The 25112-nt window shown below is 40.5% G+C and overlaps 1 protein-coding gene across 6 annotated transcripts in view; it reads left to right on the forward strand.

Moving 5' to 3' along the window:
• The window catches only part of PANK1 (pantothenate kinase 1), a 47097-nt gene that overhangs the window by 16287 nt on the left and 5698 nt on the right, over nt 1–25112 (forward strand). For all 6 annotated transcript variants that reach the window (XM_080620466.1, XM_080620467.1, XM_080620464.1 and 3 more), the window contains 4 exons: nt 11749–12101; nt 20632–20885; nt 23049–23225; nt 23633–23756. In XM_080620466.1, the coding sequence (XP_080476592.1) occupies nt 11766–12101; nt 20632–20885; nt 23049–23225; nt 23633–23756 (891 nt within the window). In that variant the 5' untranslated portion in view covers nt 11749–11765. The remainder of the gene's footprint in view (nt 1–11748; nt 12102–20631; nt 20886–23048; nt 23226–23632; nt 23757–25112) is intronic.

Below are 25112 nucleotides of genomic sequence, written 5' to 3' on the forward strand. Positions count from 1 at the left end.
GCATTGTCTCATAAATAGTATGGATTAAGAAAAAACAGCAGACAGAAGGTCTTGAGCCAGCTGCTCAACTGTGAGAGTAGCAGGGCAGTTTATTTTTACTTTTTGTCCTGTTTTAAGGAGGTGACATTATCACTTCTGTCATACTTCATCTGCATCATGTTTTTTAAGACAATCCAGATTTTGAAATACTGAGTATAATGCAAGACCATCAGGTCACCAGTTTAGCCCCTGTGCTGAATATTAGAAGAGCACGGGCTGTCTGCATCACTGTATCAGGCAATGAGTTTGTGAAATCTGGTGCTACCAGATTTCTACCTGTGGCTCACAGATTTTCTACCTGTGGCTCACAGCTGATGCAGAACAGGATAAATGGTTCATCTGCTCCCAGTTTCAACTTGATTAATGCAAAAGGCTCAGGTCTTTTTCCCTGAATGCCAAATGGTTGCACTGCCCAAGATAAGCCATGCTATATGCACCAGAGGACATGAGATGTCTTCATTTTAAACACTTACGAGTGATCACATAATACATCACACATACTCTTATTTTATTCCCTTTTTCTAAGTTTACATTGTAGAAGAGCTGGAGAATTCCGAAATCAAAACTAAAGAGGGTATGTAAAACTTTTTGAAAAGCTCATTCCAAAATTAAGTGTAAACAAAAATAATATGAAAAAGGTGGTATTTTGCAGAGCAGAAGTCAGCTCATGTGAGATTCACCAGTACAAAAGTCTGAAATGGGTTTGATAAAGCAGGATATTAGCTTGAAACTAAACCTTTAAACAAGTAAAGTTTGGAAAGTGTTTTCATCCATTTCCGCTGGACAGCTTACAAAATCAGGGAAACTTGCACACGTAGAAGTGAATCCGTCCCTCTACATAAACCCTGTCAATGGATTTGGACAGTCTTTAACATTTCTCCATTTTTATATTTTCTCCAGCATTATTTGAGATGACATTTGTTGTTGTTATATGCTATTGGTCTACACTGCCCCTGACTTGTCAGTGATTTGGATCATATCCCAACAGTATTTTCCTGACCTACTTCTTCTATTCAGCACAGTCTAATCCACTTCTACCCTGGGCATAATTGTACAGTATTTACAGTGAAATATTAGGGAAATATTTAATTAGAAATAAAATATTGGAAAGAACTTCAGAAAGGTGTCCAGGCCATGCCTTGTTCTTACTCTAAGTCAGAATCAGCTCTACTGAGACTGTTCCTCACAGATACTTAACTTTTCCCAAAAGCTTGCAGCAATAGACAACTGAGTCTGACAGTGCAGCCTGATGTTTGTCTAACTTCATCCTAGGAAATGTCCATCTCAAGTCTAAAGTGAATTTCCCTTACTGCAGTTTTGATTATAAATCCTTTCTGGTTTCTCAGCAACTGTGATATATTTCCTTTGCTGTTACCTGTTCCAGAATTGAGTATCACTTCAAGTCTTTAATTTTCTACACTAAAACTTGATGTTTTCATTTAATACTGTGTTAATTATTACAGAAGTTTAGTGCCTAAAATTGTGCACAATACTTGAAACAACAGCATTCCATTGGAGAGTCAGTGGTAGGATGGCTATCCTACCAAAAGGTAATGAAAGCATGCAGTTAAAGGTGGTCTTGCTTTTGTTGGAGTCATGTAAAAAGTTGCCACCCTTAAGCTGAGACACCATACTGCCCATGTGTCTGCTCCCAGTTACGCTGCAATTGCAGAGAAAAACAGGTTCGTAGGACTGATCCCGTTCTACATTGTGCTAGTTGGATGTGCAGTCAGTTTCTGTGTCAGGGCTGGAGCGAGGGACAACCATTGCCACCTGGGGACAATAGCAGTAAGGATTCCTCATGCCGAGAGAGGTATAAATTAACAAGGGAATTTCATAAAGCAGCCAGCTGCATAGAACTGCCAACAAGTGTTGTGAAGGTCCCTGCAAATCCATGCAGCAGCCTTCTGGGTTTTAGGTTAAACATAATTCAGTAAGTTAGGGGGTCTTGAAGAATTTCAATTTTGGAAGCACTACAGTTCTAGCCGTAAATGTATGTAGCCTGCATTCCTTCCTGCCCTCTTCAGGGCAGTTGCTTTTGGGCTGGCAATTACAGCAGTTGTTTATGCTTTAGGATATGAGGAAAACTTAAAGTGTTTTGATCACCTTTGGAACATTGGTAGCTGGTTTTTAGGAAGAAAATTTTACTTGTTCATTGCTCTCAAACACTCTTTCTTCATTTCCCCAACTTCATGTGCATGTTTTCCTGTGGCTTGCTCCTGGATATCTTAACATAATGTTTTGGTCCCAGCCAAAAAGGAGAGAGAATGTCATGTTACATCTCATGAAGCAATTTCTTAACACAGTATCCCTTTCTGGAGGCAGTTAGAGTAGCTCTTCATTCTCTGTAGGTGTTGCACAGTGAAGGGCCTGTGTCCTGTACTAATTTTAGGTGTAGGAAGGAGCCATTATGTGACCTGTTTTTGCTTTAAGGACAATCATCTGTGACTGGCAGTATGTCTATAGGAATGACCTTCATGTGCAGGGCAAAATTCAGTTAGTGTTTCAGCTACATACATGACACACTGCAGCACGGTTCACCCCTGTTTTATGTCCACTAGATATTTAATACATTTCATTCAGAAAATGTGTTTTTACACTTGGAGGTCTTAGTGGTCAGGGAGTAAATCACAGTCACAGGGTTACCAGCGCTGGGCAGGGAAAACCAAGACACTAAAATAGCATGAGGTCAAACACCCTCAAGGTCACACTCGTCACTCTACGCTGTGCAGGAAACACGTGATGATGTATACAAAAACGTGAACGCTGATGCCCGAGTATGTGTGTGAGAGGTACGGGGAACACCTGGGGTCGCAGGCCCCCGAGATGCAGATACCCGAGTCACCTGACCGACCCTGTGGACACCTTGAACAGAAAATGACAGGGGCAGGCCTGCTCGGTGTGCCGCACTGAGCCGGGCCGAGGGAGGGAGGGCACACTGCAACCGTACCGCTGCCCGTGCCAGCCCGCACCGTGCGAACGGGTACCACCCCGAGCCTCCCGCTCGTCCCGGCGCCCTCCTGGCCTGCGCGTTGCCCTGCAGGTGCCGGGCGCGGCGGCCGGGAGCGCGCACGTTACACGGGCTATCGGGTGGCGGGGGTCGCCGCGTCCCCGACGGAGGGCGGTGGCCGCCCCTCTGCAGCGCGCTGCGGGCAGGACGCCTGCGCCGTGCGCCGCCGCCGGCGGGGGGGCCTGGCGCTGCATCCCAGCGCACGGAGTTGCGGGCACTGGCGCCGGCATGAGCAGAGGCTCTGCCGCGCCCAGCCGGAGCTGAGCCGGGAGACAAAGGGGAGAGGCTGCCGCCATGGGAGAGCAGCTCCGCTCACAGCCCGCCGCCCCGGCGGGACCGCCACCCCCCGCCGCCTCCTCCTGCTCGCTGCTCGGCGGGCTGCTGCAGAACGGCTTCCACCCCTCGAGCCAGTCCCTGAGCAACGGCGGCTGTGGAGAGGCGCCGCACACGCTGCTGCTGCGGCCGGAGTTACCGCCGCTCAGCCACGGCTCCCCGGCCAAGAAATGCAGGCTACGCAGGAGGATGGATTCGGGACGCCGGCACAGACCACGTAAGTGACGAGCACGGCGGCCCGGCCCCCTCCTTGCGGCGCTGCCGCATACCGGCCCGGCGGGCCCCTGTTCCGGCCCTGTGTCAGGCGGTCGCGGGTCCTGCGGCTCTCCCCCTACCCCCCCGGCCTGTCTCCGCCCAGAGCGCTGCCCGGCCGGGGCTGGCAGCCACCCGGTTGTGGCGCCGCAGGCGTTTCTCCTCCCTCCTCCACGGGCCGGGCGGGCGGAGCGAGGGTCCCCGGTGCCGGCCAATGCGACGGCGGCTGCCGGGCACGGCCCCGCTGCCGCGTGGGCCGGGCCCGCCCTGCGCCAATGGGGCGGCGGCGGGCGGGGAGCGGCGGCCCGACACGAAAGGGGCGGGCGGACGGCAGCAGCTTCGTGCTAGCGCCGAGCATCGCGTCGGGTGGTGCCCAGGGTCCTGCCGGTCGCTGCCGCCTCCCGGACGCGCCCATGAAGCTCATAGTGCCCAAGCAGCGCTGTAAGTAATGCTCGGGGCGGGTCGGCATGAGTGCTGCTGTGTCTTGGGTGGTGGGAAGGCTCTGCGGTCTTCATGTTCCTTCGTCTTCCCCACACGCTGTTAGAATTAAGAGAAAAGAAGACTTGGGAGCTGAGTGCGAGTTTTTCTGACAGGGAGGGGAGGGGAAAAGTGTATTGCCAACAGGGTAAAATTGTAATATGCTCCTTTTGAGCATCGCCTGTGGCTTTTGGTTAGTTGATTTGAGAGGTGTTAGTGAATTGCCTTCCATGTTTTTTCAGGATGCAGGTCTCAAGCATCCATATTTGTAATGTACTTAACTGTATAAAGTTTGTTGATTAATGATATCTTTTACTTTCTTGATCATAGCTAACTTCTGTGTAGGTATGGAGCCATTGGATAGTTTGATGGTAAGCTCTACAAGTAAAACAATCCAATGGAGAAAGCACTCTGTTTCTTTGCACTCCCACTTCACTAGCCCTTCCAATAAAGCCAACAAATGTTTGCTTCTTTGTTAAAAGTTCAGCATGTTCTGAAGGGGTAATCAGCAATAGTCAGGATCACAGCTACCCGCTGCCAAAACTTAAAGATGTTTCTACTCAATAGGAAGTATTGTGCATTCAGCTGGTCTGAATCTTTCTTTTTTTCTTTTGAACTGAATACTTTAAAAACTTTTCTGTATAAGCAGAGCAAAATAGTTAGAAAGAGCCTTGGAGAGCTGCAGCTTTCACAGGGCTACTTAATAGCCAGTACCTTGTTCAGCTTTTTAAATGTTTTTGCTGAGCTACACGTACCAGTTTCCCTTAGAATGTTCTCTGTGTTGATTAATCATTCAGTGTACCTGTTGGAAGTTAATTTACCAAATTTAACATGTTGATGACCAAATCATTCTCTGTCACAAACTGGGTTAGCCTTTGTCCAGTTTCACACTTTCATTCAGCAAGAAAAAACTGCAGAATTTGGACTAACTCACATTTTGATTTGATGTAGCTAGAAAGAGTCAGCACTTGCATATCAAACTTTTCATAACAGTAAAAAATACTTTGAAGTGAAAGCTTAAGGCTTTTAGGATTCATGGAATCACTTGAGTAAAAAAAATCTGGAGTTTGGAATTTCCTTCCCATCTTGAAAGGGGTAAAAGAGCCCATCAGAGTGAAGAGCATCAATGACTGTATTGCCCAAGATGTGTGACTACCAGGTCTTCATTGTGGGGTTTTAATGAAATGAGGCTTTAGTGAAAACAGCAGATGAGGGAAGTGCTTTGTAGAACATTTTTGTAGGCATTTTCTTCGCTAAATAAATGACATGAATTGTTGCTGCTATTGTACTTTATAATTTATATGATTGATTTTTGTAAAAAACTAATTTGCAGTTATTAGTCTTGCAGGAAAATATGATAACAGACTGTCACCAGCTTAAAAAAATAATTAACTTATATTCGACTTCTCCTCTCTATCCATCTCCAGTGAATACGACACAGTCCCGTTTTACTGGGTTTTGTAGTTAATCCCGACCTTTGCAGATATTTGTTCTGTGTTTAAGGGTACATTGCAAAATGAAAAGCAGTTGCCACATGGCATGTAAGACTTCAGTATTGATTGTGGAGTTTGCTTTGTGCTGTGGAAAAGATAATGAGGTAATTAGCATTTCCCAATATTTCAACAAATGAAGCCTATCTTTCTGCAACAATTATTCCTTTAAATCCTTATATGTTTTCTTGACCACTTTTACTTTCTGCCAGCATGAGGTAGGGTTCTATATTCCTAGGTCTGTTTTCCCTCTGAGAAAGGAAGATTCCCTATGAAACCAGTGTGCTTTGCTGATTAGAGTACGGTGGGAATGGATCTGAGGACCAGTTTATGTTCTTTTTGACTTGCCTTCTGCAGAGAAGCTTGTCTTTGTGTTTTCTTTAGCTGAGCTAGGTGAGTTATCAGGGATATTAGGCTTATTTCAGTTTTCTGGTTCAAATTACTAGTGCAGAACCTTTGTGAGACTAAGATCTGCATTACCTTTTTGCAGCACAGCATAATGAATGGAGAAAAATACCTGTTATGATGCCTTGCATTGTGAAGTGCTCCAGAAGATAGTAAAAGTGTGAACTCTGCAAAAAAAACTCTCAAAAGCCTCCTAAACATCATGTTGTTCAGTTTAAATGTGATCTTTGAACAGAAGAAAAAAAAAAAAAAAAAAAAGAGCCATGAAGTGCTTTCATTGATCCCTATTGAAACTTCACTGTAGCCAAGTGAGGACAAAGATTTCAGAGCAGCAGTTAACTAAACTGGTGCTTCACAGTGTTATTCTACATCAGACATAGAGAAGAAGCCAGGTGGGCATCTTAATGCTATTGATTTTCTTAAATTAGTATAAAGCTTTGGGGTCAATTCCAATCAGTATCTTATCTCACCCCAAGTCAGGTGGTAGCTGTTAGGGGTCAAAGAACGTGTGTTTTGAGGTAGTGTGACTGTTTCCAGCTATTATGAATTATAGTTGTCGTGGATAATTTCTGGACACTTAGAGTTGTAGCTTCACGGTAAAGAAGGCTTTTGGCAAATATTGAGGTTGTTAGTGTGATGTTTGGCTGCAGCATGCTTGTGTAGCACCACTTAAGGCCAGGTAGAAAAGAAAGAAAACCTAGGCTTTTTTTGACCTGTGTTGATGTTACATATGGATTGCTATGATTATCTAGTCTGCTTTAGTGAAGGCTTCAGGTGGGAAAATGGTTTTGGTCTTGCTACTTTTTGATGTGGTGAATAAATACAGTGTTATCAGTTACTGAAATTTTGTCAAAGGCATTGGAATATCCCCCAGTCTTTTTAATCCTAAGAAGTATGTGACCTGAAGGAATTCTTAAAGTTAGTCTCCAGCTGCTTTTAATGTAGTTGGAAGTGAGGGTTGCTGAAGGAATAGGACTGGTTGTAACAAACTGAACTAGTTGGTGTGTTGTGGTCCAACATCCCATGAGTTAAAACTGCATATCCAATTTATCAACTAGATAATGCATTTCCAACAGGAATGGGAGAATTAAACTTAGCACTTACATTGGGTTAGGTGCTATTAGATTAAAGAATGAGATTCTCCTTAGCTAATCATTGCTTCTTGTAGCTTTGCAAGTTGGGTTTTTATTTTTCAGAGTTTTCTGAAGAAGCTATACAGGCTAGGTATTGACCTAGTCTCTTAGTGCTATCTTCAGAAATCAATTTGTGATAATATGACTACTTGCGTGTCATAGTCACACTTGTTTAACAAACAGCTCTCTGTCATTTTTTGGGGTTTGTTTTTATGTGGGTTTTTTTTGTTTCTTTCTTTCCTTTTCTGATGAGGAGGTAGACATTCCATAAGACCTTGCTGCTGAAAATGAACTGGAAAGCATCACCTCATATATGTGCATGATTTATTTAGCTCTAGCTTTATAAGTCTTGAAGAAACTTCCATTACCAAGCAGATATAATTAATTTTTAAGATACATACTCTATTTTTGGTCAAAGAAAACAAATGCTTCCATTTTATAATGTATTTGGATTGCTCAAAATAGCTGTGTAAAATAGGAAGGAGTGACTGAAAAAAATGTAGGCTATTATCGGCTTTTTTAATAAAAAGCAGCTAACAAGCTGTGAGAATGCTGTCTCATCTTATGTGTGTCTCTTGTTTTGATATCCCTTCGCCCTGTCACTATTTTTGGTGTTTTCTCGCCTCTTCCAATTAAAATGGGAAGTTCTTAGATCATCAAACTGTCAAGCAATGCAAATGAAATGTAAATGGAGTAATAGGATTTCATAATGTGTGTGTCCAGGAAGAACATATGAAAAGGATTACTCTTGGTTATCTTGTTTAATGGAGGAGAGATGTAAATTAGGGACTCAGGAGTTCCTCTTCATTCTTGCTTCCCCTGAGCTGTTGTCCATGTGGAGCAGGTTGTGATTTGGTATTTACCCCTCACCCCCCTCCTTACATTGTGTGTTAAAGACAGGGCTTTTAAAAATTATTGTGAATGTAACAATGCCTTATTGGAATAGCTCTCTAGTGTCATACCCTTCAAAGTTCGTGCAGAAACTAGGTAAAATGTGTCATGGAATTTCTCATGAGTGAACCTTTCCCCCAGATAGTGCAGCTGTTGGTGTGCATCAGATTACCTAATTATGCAATGCTGTTGATACCTTCTGTTTGCATTGTCACATGTTTGTGCAGCAAATTTTGGAGTAATGGAGATCTTTATCTCAAGATAACAAACCAGTAAGTAGTTGGTGCAGCTTATTAGCATAAAGAGAATTAATTTTTTTAAGGTAAGTAAAGTCTTTGATTTATGCTAGGCTTTTAAGAATGCATAATTCATCTTGACACTTTCTGTATCAGTTCCATGAGACCTAGATTTTATAGTGTTGTTACTTCTTATGACCTACTGCTGTGTAGCAATACAGTAGAATAGGTCTGGTTTCACCTCAATAATAGATTTCATTGATCCAGTACTGATGGCTGAGAAGAGAGAAATTGGCCTGTAACAGTCTTGCCAGACAATTTTAGTTAAGTGCATTTTTTACACTGTGAAAGCATCTTGCAATATACCCTGTGTCTTCAGTCTTCATGGTAAATCACACAATTTTGGATAACTGTTATCAGCCCAAGATGTGGATGTGATGGATTTCACCCTCCTTGCTTTTCTAGCTTTTAAGAACTCAACAAATGTTGTTTTATTCAATGTTTTTTCTGGTTATCAATCAAATGCTGAATTTCCAGTTTAAAACAACCAAAATCTGAACAACCCAAAAAAAAAACCTCCACAATTTTCCCTCAAGTCTATGGAGGCTGTGTCAACACAAATACCTTTCTTTCTTCATATCCCCAGTTTGTAGTAGTGAGGGCCCTAATAATTTTGCTGGCCTCTATATGGTCTTACTGCCTGTGTTCAGGGAAGCAGCAGAACTCAGGAACACCTTGCAGCCTGCATGTATGCTTCCATTACCGCCGCATTCAGTGGTGTCAGGGAAGTTGAAGTGTGTGTGTACCGGCTAAGGTGGGGTATCTAAATATACTGAAAAGAGCTGACGGAACTTCAGTGGTGCATTTCATTTTGGAATGTGACAATAGTAACAGAAGGTACAATGAAAAAAAATCTTAAAATTAATAATTGGAATACGGAAGTGTTTATACTGTCACTCCAGTTTTATGGAAGTTATATGGATTACAGTGGGACTTGTCAGGAGCTTTGAGTCTTGGGCTTTGTCCTAACTGGTCAACCAGTCAAAATAGTTGTCTTTGTTGCAAGTGGGTTCAACAGACAGCTGGTGTGAAAAACTATCAAGAAAATTAAGTTGTTGTTCTGTGTAACCAAAATACTGATTGTCGTGGAGTGATCTTGTGCTCTTTATTTGTGCTGAAGAAAATGGCTGTTCTAAGAGCAAAGTTCTTTTCTTTCTGCAGCTCTGTTTGGCTTGCAATAAAATGAGGGAGCTTAGATTCACAGACAGAAGAATCAGCAACAACAAAAAAAAGTGGTTTGATATTTCTGCTTGCTTTTTAAATGTGAGCATTATCTGTACCTTGGTCAAGAGCTGTTTTCTACAGCACATATTCTTTGTTAATGATTTAGTTATGACTCCTCAAAATGTTAAGATATAAAATAAATGTCTTGGCAGTCATTTATGGGCTCTCAGCTGTTAGTACTTAATGCTTTTATTGTTGCATATGTGTTTGATAGGAGGCTGGAATGCTTCTTCTCTCTCTCTTAAAGAGTAAATCTACACTGTAGCTTTAAAGCAACTGTTGGTACAGGTAGATTGTAGCAGATTTTATGCCCATGATGTAGAATATTGGAAGTTGGCTTACATTTAGCTGCAGGGTGGTTCTGTATCACTCATTCCAGCCATGCTGCTTTTAAAATTAAACTTCCTGCCTGCATAGTTAAGATACATCTGAGGAGGAGACTTACTGTACTAGGGGGACAAGTAATTAAAGTTCTCAGCAGCTTAAATAAAGATTTGTGAAAATCACTAATGCAATTGGCATCCTGAGCTCTGCTGCATTAGAGTATTGGTAGTGTGGACCAGACCACTCTTGCTTAAATGTTTACCTTGTACTTCCAAAAGTGTTTGAGTTACAGGATACTGCATGATAATTCCCCTCCTCCCTTCCCCCCCCCAAAAAAAAAACAAAAAAAAACAAAAAAAAACCCACCTATTTTTAAAACACCTGGTTTGCGTTTTTCCTATTTCAGGGAGCTCTTGTGCATCTGCGTAGTATCTATCTTCCCAAATAGTATGTATCTTGCCGAACATCAAATTAGACTTCACTTCAGTGTCTTTGTGTCTTGCAGCTTGCAGGATATGGAAAAAGAAATTAGATGTTAAAACAGATAAGAGTAGGTGCTTTTAGAAAAACTGAACAGTAAGCAAGCTACTTCAGGGGAGTTTATGCGTTTTGTCTGCCTTGTCCTTAGGGAAAGGGGGAGAAACTGATGATTCAATTATTCGGCATACAGCAAAGGAGTAAAATAATCTTTTTAAACATCTGACATTTAAGGATGGGTTTAGGGGGTGGAGAATGTATTGGCAATTGTGAAATTGAAGTTTGAATTAGCCAGCCAGACAAGAGTGATGCTGAGACCTTTGTAAAAAGTAAAAGACTCTAAGCTTCTTTCAGCATGATGTTGAGTAACCTAATAGTAATCTGTGATTATGTGAGGAAAACTGTGTAATCGTTACCTCCTATGCTAGTTAAAATCTTTGCCCAGACTATGTGACTCCTATTTTAGAAATATATCTTAGATGTTAAGCCACATACTCAATACTTTTAATTTCATTTCTGTAGAAACATTACTAGCTGTGTCCTTTTGCAGTACCTGTATGTAGATTTTATATTCTCACCTCTTACTGCTTTATAAAGTTACTTGGCCTACAATTTGAAATGTGTGCTTGTATATACAAGCAGAGCAGGTAGACCAATCTAGTTGAGTTAGTATCTTATGCCTGCATGTTCTCCATGCTCATTTTCTCTTGCTATTAGCAGAACAAAGGCTTTGGTTGATCTAGGCTGGCTGTGGCAAATGCATATATGCTGAGAAGCAAATAGTGGCATTTCTTGTATAGTTGTATGATAGGCTAACACATACAGCAAAGGGTATGTATCGTATTTTCTCAAAACAATTGTCAGTGGTAAATATAGAACTTAAAATATCTTATTCTCTTTCTGCTGATATATACAAGTGGTGTAGTTCCAACAGAGCTGCTAGTTCTGGTGGGTTGAAGTCTGGAAACTCTCAGGATAATGGGAGTATTGCTGCTCAGACAGAGCCTTGTGACAGTGGAAATTCCATTTGGCCTTAGAAGGGCAATTGTAGATGTTATGCAGTGGCAGTGTGACTTGTTCTCCTGTTTGGTTGTTTCTTTCTCCTCCCCTCCTTAGCCTATTCTAACAATTGGTGCCGGGAGTCAATCAGGTGAAATGCAATAAATGTGCTCTGTCATGAGGTGCTGTCTGAGGAATAAATGTTTTCCTGGGAAATATGTTTTCATTTTATTAAAACTCACTTCTCCAGAGAAGAGTATCTTGAGATTTTCTTTATTTTTTTTCTTAACTGAGGTCATTGTGACTGCACTAAATTGTCATTCAGCAAATGCTTTAAGAGGTATGGGTAACCTCTATATTTATAGTGACTTTCTCTTTCTCTCTCCCCTCATCCTTAGCATTTCCATGGTTTGGAATGGATATCGGTGGAACATTGGTTAAACTGGTCTACTTTGAACCTAAGGACATTACTGCAGAAGAGGAGCAGGAAGAAGTAGAAAATCTGAAAAGCATTAGGAAATACTTGACCTCCAATACAGCGTATGGTAAAACTGGCATTCGTGATGTCCATCTTGAACTGAAAAATTTGACTATGTGTGGACGGAAAGGAAACCTGCACTTCATCCGCTTTCCCAGCTGTGCCATGCACAGGTTCATACAGATGGGTAGTGAAAAGAATTTCTCCAGTTTACACACTACGCTCTGTGCCACAGGAGGTGGAGCTTACAAGTTTGAGGAAGACTTTAGAACGGTACGTAAATGGCTCATATGGTTCAGTGGGAAGTACTTTGGGAAAAAAATTGTAGGAGTCTTATAAAAATTTGCAGAGAAAACTTGTTTTGTAAGTCCTTCCTAACTGGTTTAAGACTAACAGAATTAATTCACGTTTGTTAATTAGTGGAATTGCTGAGATCATGGAGGGGACAGTAGAGGGTATTCTACTAAGTATTAACTGTGCAAGATATCTTTAGTAAATGGGGTGGGGGTTTTTTTTAGGGTATAGCTGTGATGATCAGATGCTTCATAATCAACTGAGAGTGTGTTACGACAACCTAGAAGCTGAGACTACGGGTGCTCTTTTCAAACTGGATATCTATCGGAAAACCAGAAATGAAACCATGCAGGCTGGAGATTAGGTTGAGGTTCCCTTCCCCTTGTACTGATCTTCAAGCAGACATAAGTCAAGAACCTGGAAGACCAAGCATGGTCCAAAAAATGGTTCTGTTTCCAAAAAACAGAAAACATGAAGCCAAACATTGAACAGAAACTTGGCCAAACCTGAAACCAAACTTAAACAGAAAACCATGCTTACTTAGCAGTCAGTAGCAGCTAGCTTTTGATTTCAGTTATGGGAATACATTATGAAGAAAAGCAGTTCGTGAGGTGACTGGGTCCCAAATGTCCCAGAAGTTAAAAATAACCTCTGTAGGCACTCCAGAAGGTGATGTAAAACTGATGTATTGGGATGCTGCTGTTCGTATAAACTTCAGCAGTAGTCCTAGCTCCCAGATGACTTCACTTGAGTGCACTGCAGAAATTGATTGTGGTGACAGAGGCATAGAGAGCCGTTGTACAAACTGTAAAGACAGTTGCCTGTTGTGTATGTGTCTCAACTGGAGCATATCTCCATTTATTTTCTGTAAAAGAATGACTAATCTGCCTGCACCAGAGCAATCTCACTAAGATTAATGTGAATGATTTACTTGACAGACAGGTCTGATATTTATGTCCCTAACTTTTGACCTGATCTTGAGGGTGAGAGATGGCTGCTGAGGATGACAGGTTACATCAGTTCTTTTTCTCTCTCTGCTTCAATCTAGGGAGCTATCATACTGATCCAGAAACTGCAATTGAGTGCAGTCCTTGGCTTTGTGTGCTTCCTATTTAACTCCAAGCATTTATTCCTGCAGTGCAAGAGGTTTTTTCTTTGTCAGTACCCCTCGCCTAATAAATTACCAGGATCCTAAGGGAGAGAGAGAATGCTGAAGATCAGCATGAATCCCAGCTGTTATAGTGTTGTATAATCATCTTCAGTAAATTTTTGACATGGAAGCAGTTAGTCTAATGAAGTACTAGCAAGTTTCTGAATTGCTGTAGTAGTCCACTGCTAGTCACAAATTTCTTGTCCTTTAGGCTGATTGCAAGTCCCTCATGTTAGGGTCTGCTGATGATGAGTCCTCCGAAGTTTTAGTTTGTCTCACAATGTGTAAGGATGTTGACACCACATTAAGGAGGTTAATTCTAGTGCTAGTCAGCGTGGTATCAGTTCAGGTTTCCAAGCATCCTTCCATGTGTCTGGGGAAGGATTCAGGTCATGTTCTCTAGTAACAATGGGGTCACTTTGAGACTTTCTGAAGAGGCTGACTATCCCTTTGGAATGGTCAGTCTTCCCAAATTCTTCTCTCCTGTATATTGTACTAGGAGCTAGAGTTGCTTGCCTGACAAGGAAGTTCATGTCCCTTGCTCCCCCAGCAGTAGAATTGAACTGGAAGTTATCTGGTGGCTATCACAGCTTGGCATTTCTCTCCATAGCTTTGACTTTATCTGGTATAAATATGCAGCTTACAGTGAGGGACAACCCTCTGTAATCTCTGTTGCAATATAATTAATGTAGCACTGGAAGCCATAATTGAAGTTGGGGCTGTTTTGCTAGCTATTGTACAAAGATATGAGGTCATGCAGCAAATTACTGGTGGACTTAAGCATGAATTGCACATCATTGCAGTGTTGGTTAGCATTCTGTGTGCTGCAACACTTTAGAGGTAGTTTAAGAAAAACACCATAAAAGCTGGCTGAGATGTTTTGTAGCAGTCAGTGAAGTGCACTCACAACTAAGTGAGTGCTTTGGACATCTCTTATTACAGCTACCCACCTTCACACCTTCCTTTATAGGAAGTATTTGTTGGCTCACTGTAATACCCATAGAGTATTACAGAAGCATAATACTATCCATTACATGAAGGCTTGCTTGCTTAATCTCTCTCAAAGGGCTGATTGTCCTGGGTACTAGCACTTAAATTGTCACACTTCATTAGCTATTGTAACAGCACCTGGCTATCTTGGTGTGTTCTGCTGACTGTAAATTGACATTGGACAACAGCTTCAGGATTGCTCTTTCAAAGCATTGAAATGTCTGTTTCAAATATTTGGTCACTCTAATGCACCTGCTTAAGTGGAGGGTATGTGCCAAGTCCTTCTGTTGCAGGATTCAATATTGTATAATGCCTTATATGAAAGAGACTTTAAATATTCCTGTTTCTGTTACTTGGAAGTAATGTGGAAAAACTAAAGTACATTTGTGAATGTTGGTAATTTAGTGAAAAATTTTGACTAAATGTTATGAAACTCATGAAACTGATATAAATCACATGCTTTTGTTCTGGCTCTTGATTTCTCCATGTACATGCTTTTAAGTTATTTGTCTTTTCTAGTATTTTTAAATGCTTTATGGGACTTTCAGGATTGCATAGGTTTAGGACAAATCATCCAACATATTGCAAAACAGCATTCAAATCCCAAATAAGGAATCCTTCTAAAATAACAGCAACTTTTTTCCTTAAAATAGACGAACAAGCAAGCACCCTGTTTTTACTCACCTGTTCCAGTGTCTAATTTCAAATCACTAAATGAGTTAAATAGGTTTGGTCTAGACATCTCTCTTGTGTATTACAAAATAAAATAGGGAGGCGTTTTCTGTTTACCTTAATACGTGCCATAGAACGGCAACTAAATCTACAAAGATAGCTAGGTTTAGCTATCTGACCTCCCTCTTATGTGATCCACAGTGTTGGATAGTAGGAGAGCTGGAGAAGTCTCCATGAACTGCATGGTAATGCCAGCAATAGCAATCAGTAGCCTGGCAAATCATGTAATTCATTCTTAAGATCTGAATGCTTCCTGCAGAAGTAGGAAAACACTCTATTCATTAAACTGGACCACAGAAATAATTTTTACCAACCGTGTGGTTATACTCATTGAACAACATCAGTAAGTAATGCACTGGAGGACTGTTTCCAGCTTAGAGTAGGTTTTTGTTTTTATTTGGTTTGATTGTTGTCGGGTTTTGTTTGTTTTTTCTTCCTTCCTTTCTGAATAACTGGTGTTTATGTCTGGCTGACTTTACTTTCAGGTAACAGTGGTGTTAAAACATAGATGAATATGTTGATATGTCATCTAATTCTGATAATCTTACCAGTTACATACTGTTACCTTACATATTCTGTAAATGCTTAAGTAACATCAATTCTGTAAAAATAAGGAATATGTATGCTTACATACCTGTAATAAAAATCTCTTTATACTTTGTGACTCCTCTGTCACATTACTTGTGCGAAAGTATGCTGTTAATGTAATGAGGAATAAAATTATTAAGCTGTCACTCAGTTTTTTAAAGCAGCTCAATGTCAAGGATACCTGGGGGATGAGGGAAGAATGGACTAATCAGACTTTCGCCTAAACCTGCTCTCTTGCAAAATTCCTCTCTATTGCAGTGGGGTCTTTGTAATCCTTTCCTGAACAGACACCTATAGAAATTTTACTGTCCTGTGTTGTAGGATGAGTAAGCTGTGTAACTCTAGGTTAGTATAAGTCACTCTCAAAAGTCTTGTTGCTTGGAGGAGGCTGGGTGCTGCTGCTCAGGCCATAGATGCTGGCTTGCAGTGTGTAGGCTGGGCTGGAGTTGAAAGCTGCATCTGGAGAATGGGTGAAATAAGCGTGATACCTTCTGTTACCACCACTGGAATTCCCACCAATTGCTGGAAAACTCTTCAGTAGGAGTGGGGAGAAGCAATGTGCATCTCTTACCTGCCAAGAGAGGGGAATGATTCTTACACCTAGCTGGGCAAGGGGGCAGATTCTCTGCAGAAGATCCCAGACTAGTGCTTTTTTTTTTTTTATGCCTCAGCAAATGTTGGGCTTACCCTTTATTTGCATTAGACTTTGTCTTGTTTGAACGTGAGTGGCTATTTTCCCAGCCTTAGGGTGCGGGATCAGCTGGGGGAGTACCTCATTTGAGCTCAAAAAGAAGCAGGTTTAGTGGCTGAGGTAAAGACAATAAAAATCTAAAGAAAGAAAAGTACGTCTTTATGAAAGTGGAGGATCCATAATGGGAGGGAGATGGAAGGAAAAGCTAGGCTGTAAGCTGTTACAAGAAATAAAAACTGGCACAGTGCCCAGAAGGCATATAAAAGCCCCAGTGGTATACTAAATGAGGCTGTTGTAATTGATAGTTTAAAAACTTGCAAGATGTTAGTTCCTAACAGTTTCTTACAGGAAAAAAAAAAATGTGTCTGATTGGAAGTCCAAGAGACAGATGAACTCGTCACTGCATCTAGGTTTGGACATTTCTGTGCTCATCAGAACTTGATACCTGAAAATTCAAACTGAGTGAAATCTCGGGCTAGAATTTCATTGAAAAAGATGTCTGTACACCAGTGTTGATCTGTTAGGGTGCATAGATGTATCCACTGCTTCCTTGCTGCGTTGCACCTGCTTGTAAGCATGGTTGAAGTCCCAAGTCCCTCCTTTTGATTTGCTGAAGAGTTTGGTGAGAGGTCAAAAGTGTTTTGTTCTTTCCCCTCCTTCAGTATTTAAAAAACAGTCTAAAATAAAGAGGAATTTCTGCAGCACAGAAAAATTGATCTTATAAGAAATGTACATATGGTTTCCCTGTAACCATCGTAAATTTTTCCTCCAGGGTCTTGTATGCTGCTTTGTTCTTCAGCTCTTTCTTGCATCGCACAACTTTCTGACATAAATCTTTTCTGGAGAGGCACATAGTTACAGGAGTACAGAGTAGGATGAATTGACCATCATGCTCTCTGCCCTCACATTACAGCTTGTAAAGGGCTGGAAGCTATCTGCAAATGCATTTTGTAAAAAGTTGTAGGAAAAACAAAAAACCCGTAACATTAAAACATGCTTCGACACACAGCTTCTGTTTTTGTTTTGCATTTTTGCACCTAAACTTTTGTTCCTGCCAGAAGCAGCAGTTTGAACAACTGAAAGATGAGGACTAGTAGAGTGTGGTAGGTCAGGTCATGGCACCAGAAAACACTCTAACCATTTGCCTAGTCACACATGGGTCACCATGTTTACAGGCACATCTATTTTGTGATACAGTTTTGCTGCTTGAGCAAAGACACAAATAAAGAAAAGGCAGTTATATGTACAGGGAAAAGTCTTGGGAATTGTGACCTTTGTTTTATCATGACTTCTTGTGCAAGACGGGGTTACTGCATTTCTTGCAACTATGCCCTCATTTGTGTTTAGAAACAAGAGCAGTCGTAGCTCACTGGGCTGTTTGGAGCCTCAGAGGTCTAGTGGCTGCAGGCTTCATGGTTCTCTGAATGAAGGTGGGTTGACATGGAATACTGATGCCAGTCTTGCTCCTCCCAAAAATGAAAACCAGACTGCTGCAACAATGCAGGGAAATAGTTTTTCTGTCTGCTATGGATATCATACATGAAAGAAAGCAATCACAAGGCTTTTCTGCTTACAGTATATCAGCTGTTAAATATAGCACAGAGCTATAAAAAGCAGAACAGATTCTAGTATGTCTTTTTTTACATGGAGGTCTGGACCTAATAAAACTGCTATGCTTAGTGCTTGAGAAAGAACCTTTGATTAGGGTTTTTTGTTCTGTCCTTACAGGATTGGTCGGCTTAGTGGAGGCTTTGTAGAAACCAGGACTTTGTTTGTGTTTTTGCACTGACACCAGAAGTGTTTTCCTCTTAGATTCGTGTTGCTGGCTCGTGTCTTGCAGGGTCTCTCATTGATGCTTACCTATTTGTAAAGGTACAACATGGATGAGACAAAAGCAGTTTGTGGCTGTGTGTTTGGCTTATGGGAGAATGGAGATTTTGACAGTAGGGCCTGTAAATCTACTAATGACTTGTCTTTATATAGCAGGATTCTGGTTCATAGCATGTTTATGCATGCTGTATCTGTTTTAGGTCATGTTTGGTCATGCTGCATCTAGCTTACACAGTAAGATGAGGAAATCGAATATACAGCACGTAACCTAGAGAGAGATCCTGATTAGTATAGAATCTTTCCTTATTTTTACTAGCTTTGTGCAATGTTAGTTGGGTTTTAATAAAACAAATCCTCTAACAAGTGATGACTCATTTGGGCTCACAATGTCCACTGTGAAAGATAGTGCATGAAGCATTTATTATGCTAATGCCTTGTATTGTGTATCTCTTAATTGGAGCTTTTCACAGTATCACAGTATGCTAGAGATTGGAAGGGACCTCAAAAGATCATCTAGTCCAATCTCCCTGCCGTAGCAGGAACACCTAGATGAGGTTACACAGGAATGTGTCCAGGCGGGTTTTGAATGTCTCCAGAGAAGGGGACTCCACAACCCCCTTGGGCAGCCTGTTCCAGTGTTCCATCACCCTCACTGAGAAGAAGTTTCTTCTCAAGTTTAAGTGGAACCTCTTATGTTCCAGTTTGTACCCATTACCCCTTGTCCTATCAGTCTAATAGCAAGAAATTGCTGAAATACACGATATTTGCGAAGCAGCGTAAAGATTTTTGTGATGTTTCTTTAAAAACCTTTTCTCCTGATTTATGTTTATTCTTTTTATTTGTTGGCTAAATGGTTTAAGTCTTTTATACTGCACTTTTGTGCTTGTAATTTGTGTAGCCATGTGGTAATAAATGAAAATTATTTTATAATAAATGAAAATTATTTCAAAAAATAATACAAATGGATTTTAAAAGTTGCAGGAGGAGATACTTAAAAAGACATTATCTCCACCTTTCTCCGTTGTCCTATGAATACCTGGATCTATATTGAGGTCTTTGAGACTGCTGGTTTGGGGTTTTTTGGTCTTACTTTTTTTCTGTGGCTCCAGGGTTTGAAGGCTAGCAAGTGTAACAAAAAGGCAGATGCAAAGAATAGAATGGCTTTCAGTTAAGGCAAGTTAGAGCTATGTTCAAGTAGAGAAAAAACTTAGGGGGAGAGATTTAAATAGCTCAAAAGAATGTAACCTGTTGGCCATGCCCGTTCCACAGAATATCTTGCTTCTTTATAGTGACTTAATATAGCTTCCAGAATTAAAAATAGGAGGTAGTTAGCCTTGTAAATCTCCTCCATTAGCTGTTACAAAACCATCGTGATATATGCAAATGTTTGAGAACAGCTTTCTACTTACAACTTCCTTTTGTTCCTAATACCCTGTAGCTTTTTCTACTAGACAGTGGAGTTGGGTAAGACCTGCTTTTGGGGATGCAAATGACCGCAGGGTTTGGATGGGCAGCTACAATTTTATTTTTTTTCTCCCTCCCTCTCCTCTCCCTAACACAAGTCAAACCTCAATGTCATCTGGAAAGGAGACTTTCTAAACAGATTGTCACTGTATCCTATTTCAAGAAAGGGATGCGATTTCTAATTCTAGTAAATAGAATGCTGTGGCAAGTAGGCACGTCTGCTTAAATACAATCACAGATGACCTGTGAGATCTCAGAGGGAATGTCCTTTGAAGCTCTTATAATTGTTTTTCTGCTTTCTGTCACAGTTATATTTCTGCAAACATTTTGCTGGGGGCATGGATCTTACAGTATTTTTGGTTGGTTGTGGGTTTTTTTACTTTGTTTTTCACCAAACATGGGGAATCCTTTTTTTTTTTTTAATGAGGCATCTTATAATGCTTATCATAATTAATACAAATAGCTCTCTTAGATTACTGGTGATGCATACTTGGAAAACATCAGATCATATAAGCATAACCCACTGCATATTTAATGCATATTAACATAAACATGTGCACTTCGTAAGGCTTGAATTATCTTCTTTAACTGGAGTTTCTTGCTCTTAAAGTTCCTATTGAAAATTTCATTGAATTGCTGGGAAATGTAGTTGGATGATAAGTTATAGCACTGTGCATCCTGTCCAAAAGCTGCAGAACATAGCTCCCCTTGGCATGGGATAAGGGGAAAGAAATTTATTGCTTCAGAATACGGGGGGGGGGGGGGGTGGGGAGGAGGATGATGAGGAATGTTTCTTGCTTGCAGAGCAAGGAATGTCTCAAAGGCAAAGGAACTAAGTGATGTTACTGTGCAGCATGTCATTGTTTTGGGAGGTGCCCATTGTTGGGTGGATAACAAACTTCTTATTTTGGACTTCATGCTGACACAGATCTTTGTACTGTTCAAATAGCATAATGTGTTACTATTAAAGTGATCAAAGTGCTTCAGCAGAGCCTTTTGTCCTTCTTAGTGTTGTATCATACTAGGAAGTGTTTGTTCATTAATTTCCTGTTGCTGTTTTCCAGATTGCTGATCTACAGCTTCATAAACTGGATGAATTGGACTGTTTGATCCAGGGCCTCCTTTATGTTGATTCTGTTGGTTTCAATGGCCAACCGGAGTGCTATTATTTTGAAAATCCTACAGATCCTGACCAGTGCCAGAAAAAACCTTACTGCCTTGATAATCCATATCCTATGCTGCTGGTTAACATAGGCTCAGGGGTCAGCATCCTAGCTGTTTACTCTAAGGACAGCTATAAGAGAGTCACAGGATCCAGGTAAATTTAATTCAATGTTCTTTTAATTCTGTTTTCTCTACTAATTGAACACCAGTACCAATGCTGGAAACATCCTAGGATTCCTTTGTGGGGGGAGTCTACATCAGGGAAATCATTGGTCCATTCAACTTTAGAGCTGTCTTAGTCTCTTCTTGGTGTTGTTACCTACATTCTATCTCTTGCTGTGAGTTACCAAAATAAAGCTGTCCCGGTAAATGAATCTTTCCCCTGCTTTGATCCCTCAGAACAGCCAGAGCAGTGAAATTAAAATTCGAGGGTTAAACAATAACCTCTTGCTTAGTAGTTAGGATGAATCCAGGATATAGGAAAACTTCGTAGAATTACCCGGTACTACTGGATTTTGGTGGAGTGATCTCACTGGATCTCTTGTTTTCTTACCAATTGCACTAGTCTTTGGACCATGCTGGTAAATTAAGAAATGCCAGCATGTAAAGACTAGAACCTGATTGTCTGTATTCTTACTTTGTCCTTAGCGTGGTTTTAGCCGGCCTTAGCTAGTGCTCTCTGAAATGATTTGTAAGGTACAGCTGAGTTGAAATTGTCTCTGGGCTATATTCAGTAATAAATTTAGATGTGACTGCTCTGTTTAGGAATTCAGGATTTCAGTAGTGTAGATGCAGAATTTTGTTCTCACGGCCGAAAACCAGCCTTAGGCATGTTTAAGTTCACGCTATAGAGGTGGCAACCATGCTTACTTATAGGAAACCACTTGGTTACAAATATGTCCAGACTAGTAGTAAAAATATCTATAAATCTAACCCTATTTTTTTCATACATGCAAACTAAATTGATACGCTTCATTTTTAGTAATCTTGTAATCCTAAAAGCAAACTACCCAAACAGAAACCTAAATAAAAAATAAAAATCCCATTCCAAAACAACCACCAAAGAATCTTTTTGAATTTGCTGTAGTCCCTTCCAAACTGCATTCTGTTCTTCAGTGTATGGTATGTATAATAAAGCTTTTCCTATACAGTGCACGACTGCTTATGTGTCTTCTTTTGGCTCATCTAGGGCATATCTTTACCGCCATGGTAGCCATAAGCTGTTTTTCTGTTTACGATACAGATGAGCACAAGTTGAATGGAAGAGGCATTGGTTTTCTTGCAATTCTGATTGTTTTTCAAGCATAGCACTTTTGGTATCTGTAGATGTGCTTTCCACCTTTCTACTACAAAAGGAAAAACATGACTGCAGTAGGTTGCTGACTCACTATAGATGATGAAATAAGTACTGTCTTGTGGCTGGTGTACAGAGCTTGCTACTGTTCAGATACTGAATATATTACAGTGCTGCTAGATATGTTGTGACTAAATGGTGTTCCTATCTGACCACCCATACTTTCTTGTGAAGTGCAAGCGTGTGTCTCACTGATCCTCTCTTTTGAAGTGGCTACAGTTGGTGTGACTGCGATCAGTGCAAATAAGCTAGCTTTCTCAAGGGTTAAGAAAGAATGAGGAAGGATGTAGAGGATAGTAAGTTGAAGTTCATGTCTGTTTAGACTAGAGAGTCCAAAGTAGAATTTTTATGAATGAGTTACCAATCTGCTATATTTATGTAGTCAGTAAATACTGTACTTGAGCCTGTGCAAGGTATTAAAGTGACTGATTTCTTCTCGAAGAAGAGCTCTTCAGAGGGCTGAAATGTTATCAGCTGATGCTAGCCTTACTCTGAACAGGAGCCAACCAGACTGCTTCCTGCCACTGGCTAGGGGGACAAGATCTGTCCTGGCTGCCTACCCCTGTGTAGATATTTAGCTTTGATCTCTGTTTATTCTTTCATCACTGTCTTAAGTGATCTGCTGGCCGATTATTCTTGCACAAGGGCAACTTGCTAAGAGTGCTACAAATAGCAAGCTGACGTCTGCAGTGTTGGATTGGACTTTATTCTCAGCTAACCCTTTATTTAGTATCATTTCTCTGATTTAAATATTAAGGATTTAAGAGCAGTTCAGTTAAAACCATGCTGGATGACATTTGTGTTAAATAGAAACTTAATTGAGGGTGTCTGTCTTCACTGCTCTGAAGGAGGAGTTACAAGATACAGTTGGTAGCTATGTAGACCATGTTGCAAACAGGAGTCTGAAGAGCTGTGGTAAAAGTTGGTTCAAGCTGCTGGTCTGAAGGAACTGTGCTTTTTTAGTCTTGGAGGAGGAACGTTCCTGGGCCTGTGCTGTCTGCTGACTGGCTGTGAAACATTTGAAGAAGCACTAGAAATGGCTGCGAAAGGAGACAGCACCAATGTGGATAAGCTGGTGAAGGATATTTACGGAGGAGACTATGAGCGGTTTGGCCTTCAAGGATCTGCTGTAGCCTCAAGGTATGTGTTAATTGACCTGGTTTTAGGAGTTCCTTGGGAAACTTACTGTGCATGCTGAGCTGAGTGCATAATCCCTGAACTATGTACTAGGTCCATGTGGAAATGTCACTCTGAATGTATCATGTTGTTTGCCCTTAGATCTCTCACCTACTTCTTTTTTTCTTTTTTTTTTTTTAAACAGGTGTAAGCAGTGCTTGGTGTAGTTTGCTTCAATTTAAATTACAGTTATTTTAGACGTGTCTTTCCTCATTGTTGTGCCTTTCCAATGAGATCCATTTTCACATTTCAGATCTGTCTCAAATCAATGGATATCACATCCAAGCAAAGCTTAGTAAATGATGAAATTTCCAAGGGCTTTTAGCACTCCTGAATAACTCATATTAAAAGGAATAATCTTCCTTACACAGCTTTGGTCATATGATGAGTAAAGAAAAGAGAGATTCCATCAGTAAAGAGGACTTGGCTAGAGCTACCTTGGTCACCATCACCAACAACATAGGTTCTATTGCTCGCATGTGCGCATTGAATGAGGTAAGATAGCATATTTACTATGAGCTTAAAACCGTTACAAACAACATAGTAAGATTATCAGAATACAAAAATGCAAATTGGTGATATAGCAGGTGTGTAGCTGGCCTTGGGAAATATGCATATGTTTAACGTGGTGTCCTAACTCTTTGTGTTATGTGTATGCTTTGATGCAAAGTGCAAGGTACTTTGAGCTTCAAAGTTAGGGAGAAAAGGAGAAAGGTTGAGTGTAAAGATTTCCTTGAACCATTGAGCTGTTCAGTTGCTCTCAAGCTGTATGTAATACGTAGTGTATTAACACCTTTGTAATCAAAAATAATACTCCCAATTACTTTGTAGTTATTAACAGTCTTACCCATGACAGATACTTATTTTTTTAAATAGTATTTTGTTTGGCTTCTTTCCATAGCATGATGGGTTTAAATTGCATATTGTTTTAAATGTTTAGATATGAGATCCATTGTATTGGGTCAGAAAGAACAAAAATATAATTCATTATCCTGCCTCAAACTCCTATCAAATGCTATTACATTATTGTCTTTAGAATGATAGCTAGAGATGGATTGTTCCATTCATACACCTTTCCAGCTTCTACCAGTTTATCCCCCCAAAAAAACCCCACCAAAACCAAAAACCAGAAAAATAACACCCCCAGAAAAAATTCAAACCAAACCAAACTCAAAAAAAAAACAAACACCCAAGCCAAACCCAAAAAAACACAACCAACCAACCAAAAAAACCCCACCAAACCAAACAAAAAAAGCCCCAAGTGCCTAAAGCACTTGCTTTCAGCTGCAAATTGCATCCTTTACTATTATGTGGTAATTATTTTTATCTGCTCTCAATTAATTTATCAAGTCTTTTTTTAATACTTAGTATCTTGAGCTCCACAGCATTCTGTGTTTAGAAGAAAGTTCTTCTAGTTTGTTTTTTTTTAATCAAAAATACACCTACACAGCCCTCCAAAACCCCAATAAAACAAACCCAAGAGACTCACCAAACTGCCATCTAATTACTTTATCTAGCTTTTTGTTTTATGAGAAATAGCAAATGTTGCTTTTGATGGGGTTTGGTTTTGTTTTTCAATAAACCTTTACCACATCTCTCTCTAAGCCTTTCCACCTGCTGTTTTGTCTTTTTAATATTTTATGGTTCTGATTTGGAGATCGAATGATCAGACCTTCACGAAGTATTTGGAGTGTGGTTGCACAATGAATTTGTGTGATGACATACTAGTAAATTCAGTGTTCTGAGTTCCTTTACTAACGGTTCTTTAATAGTTGATTTTTGTGACCATGAATATCACTTTCAGGAAACCATCCACAGTCCCTCCACAGTCTTGACTAGGGGTAGCTGATT

Source organism: Psittacula echo (genome assembly GCF_963264785.1).
Source record: "Psittacula echo genome assembly, chromosome: 6".
NCBI classification, from domain to species: domain Eukaryota; kingdom Metazoa; phylum Chordata; class Aves; order Psittaciformes; family Psittacidae; genus Psittacula; species Psittacula echo.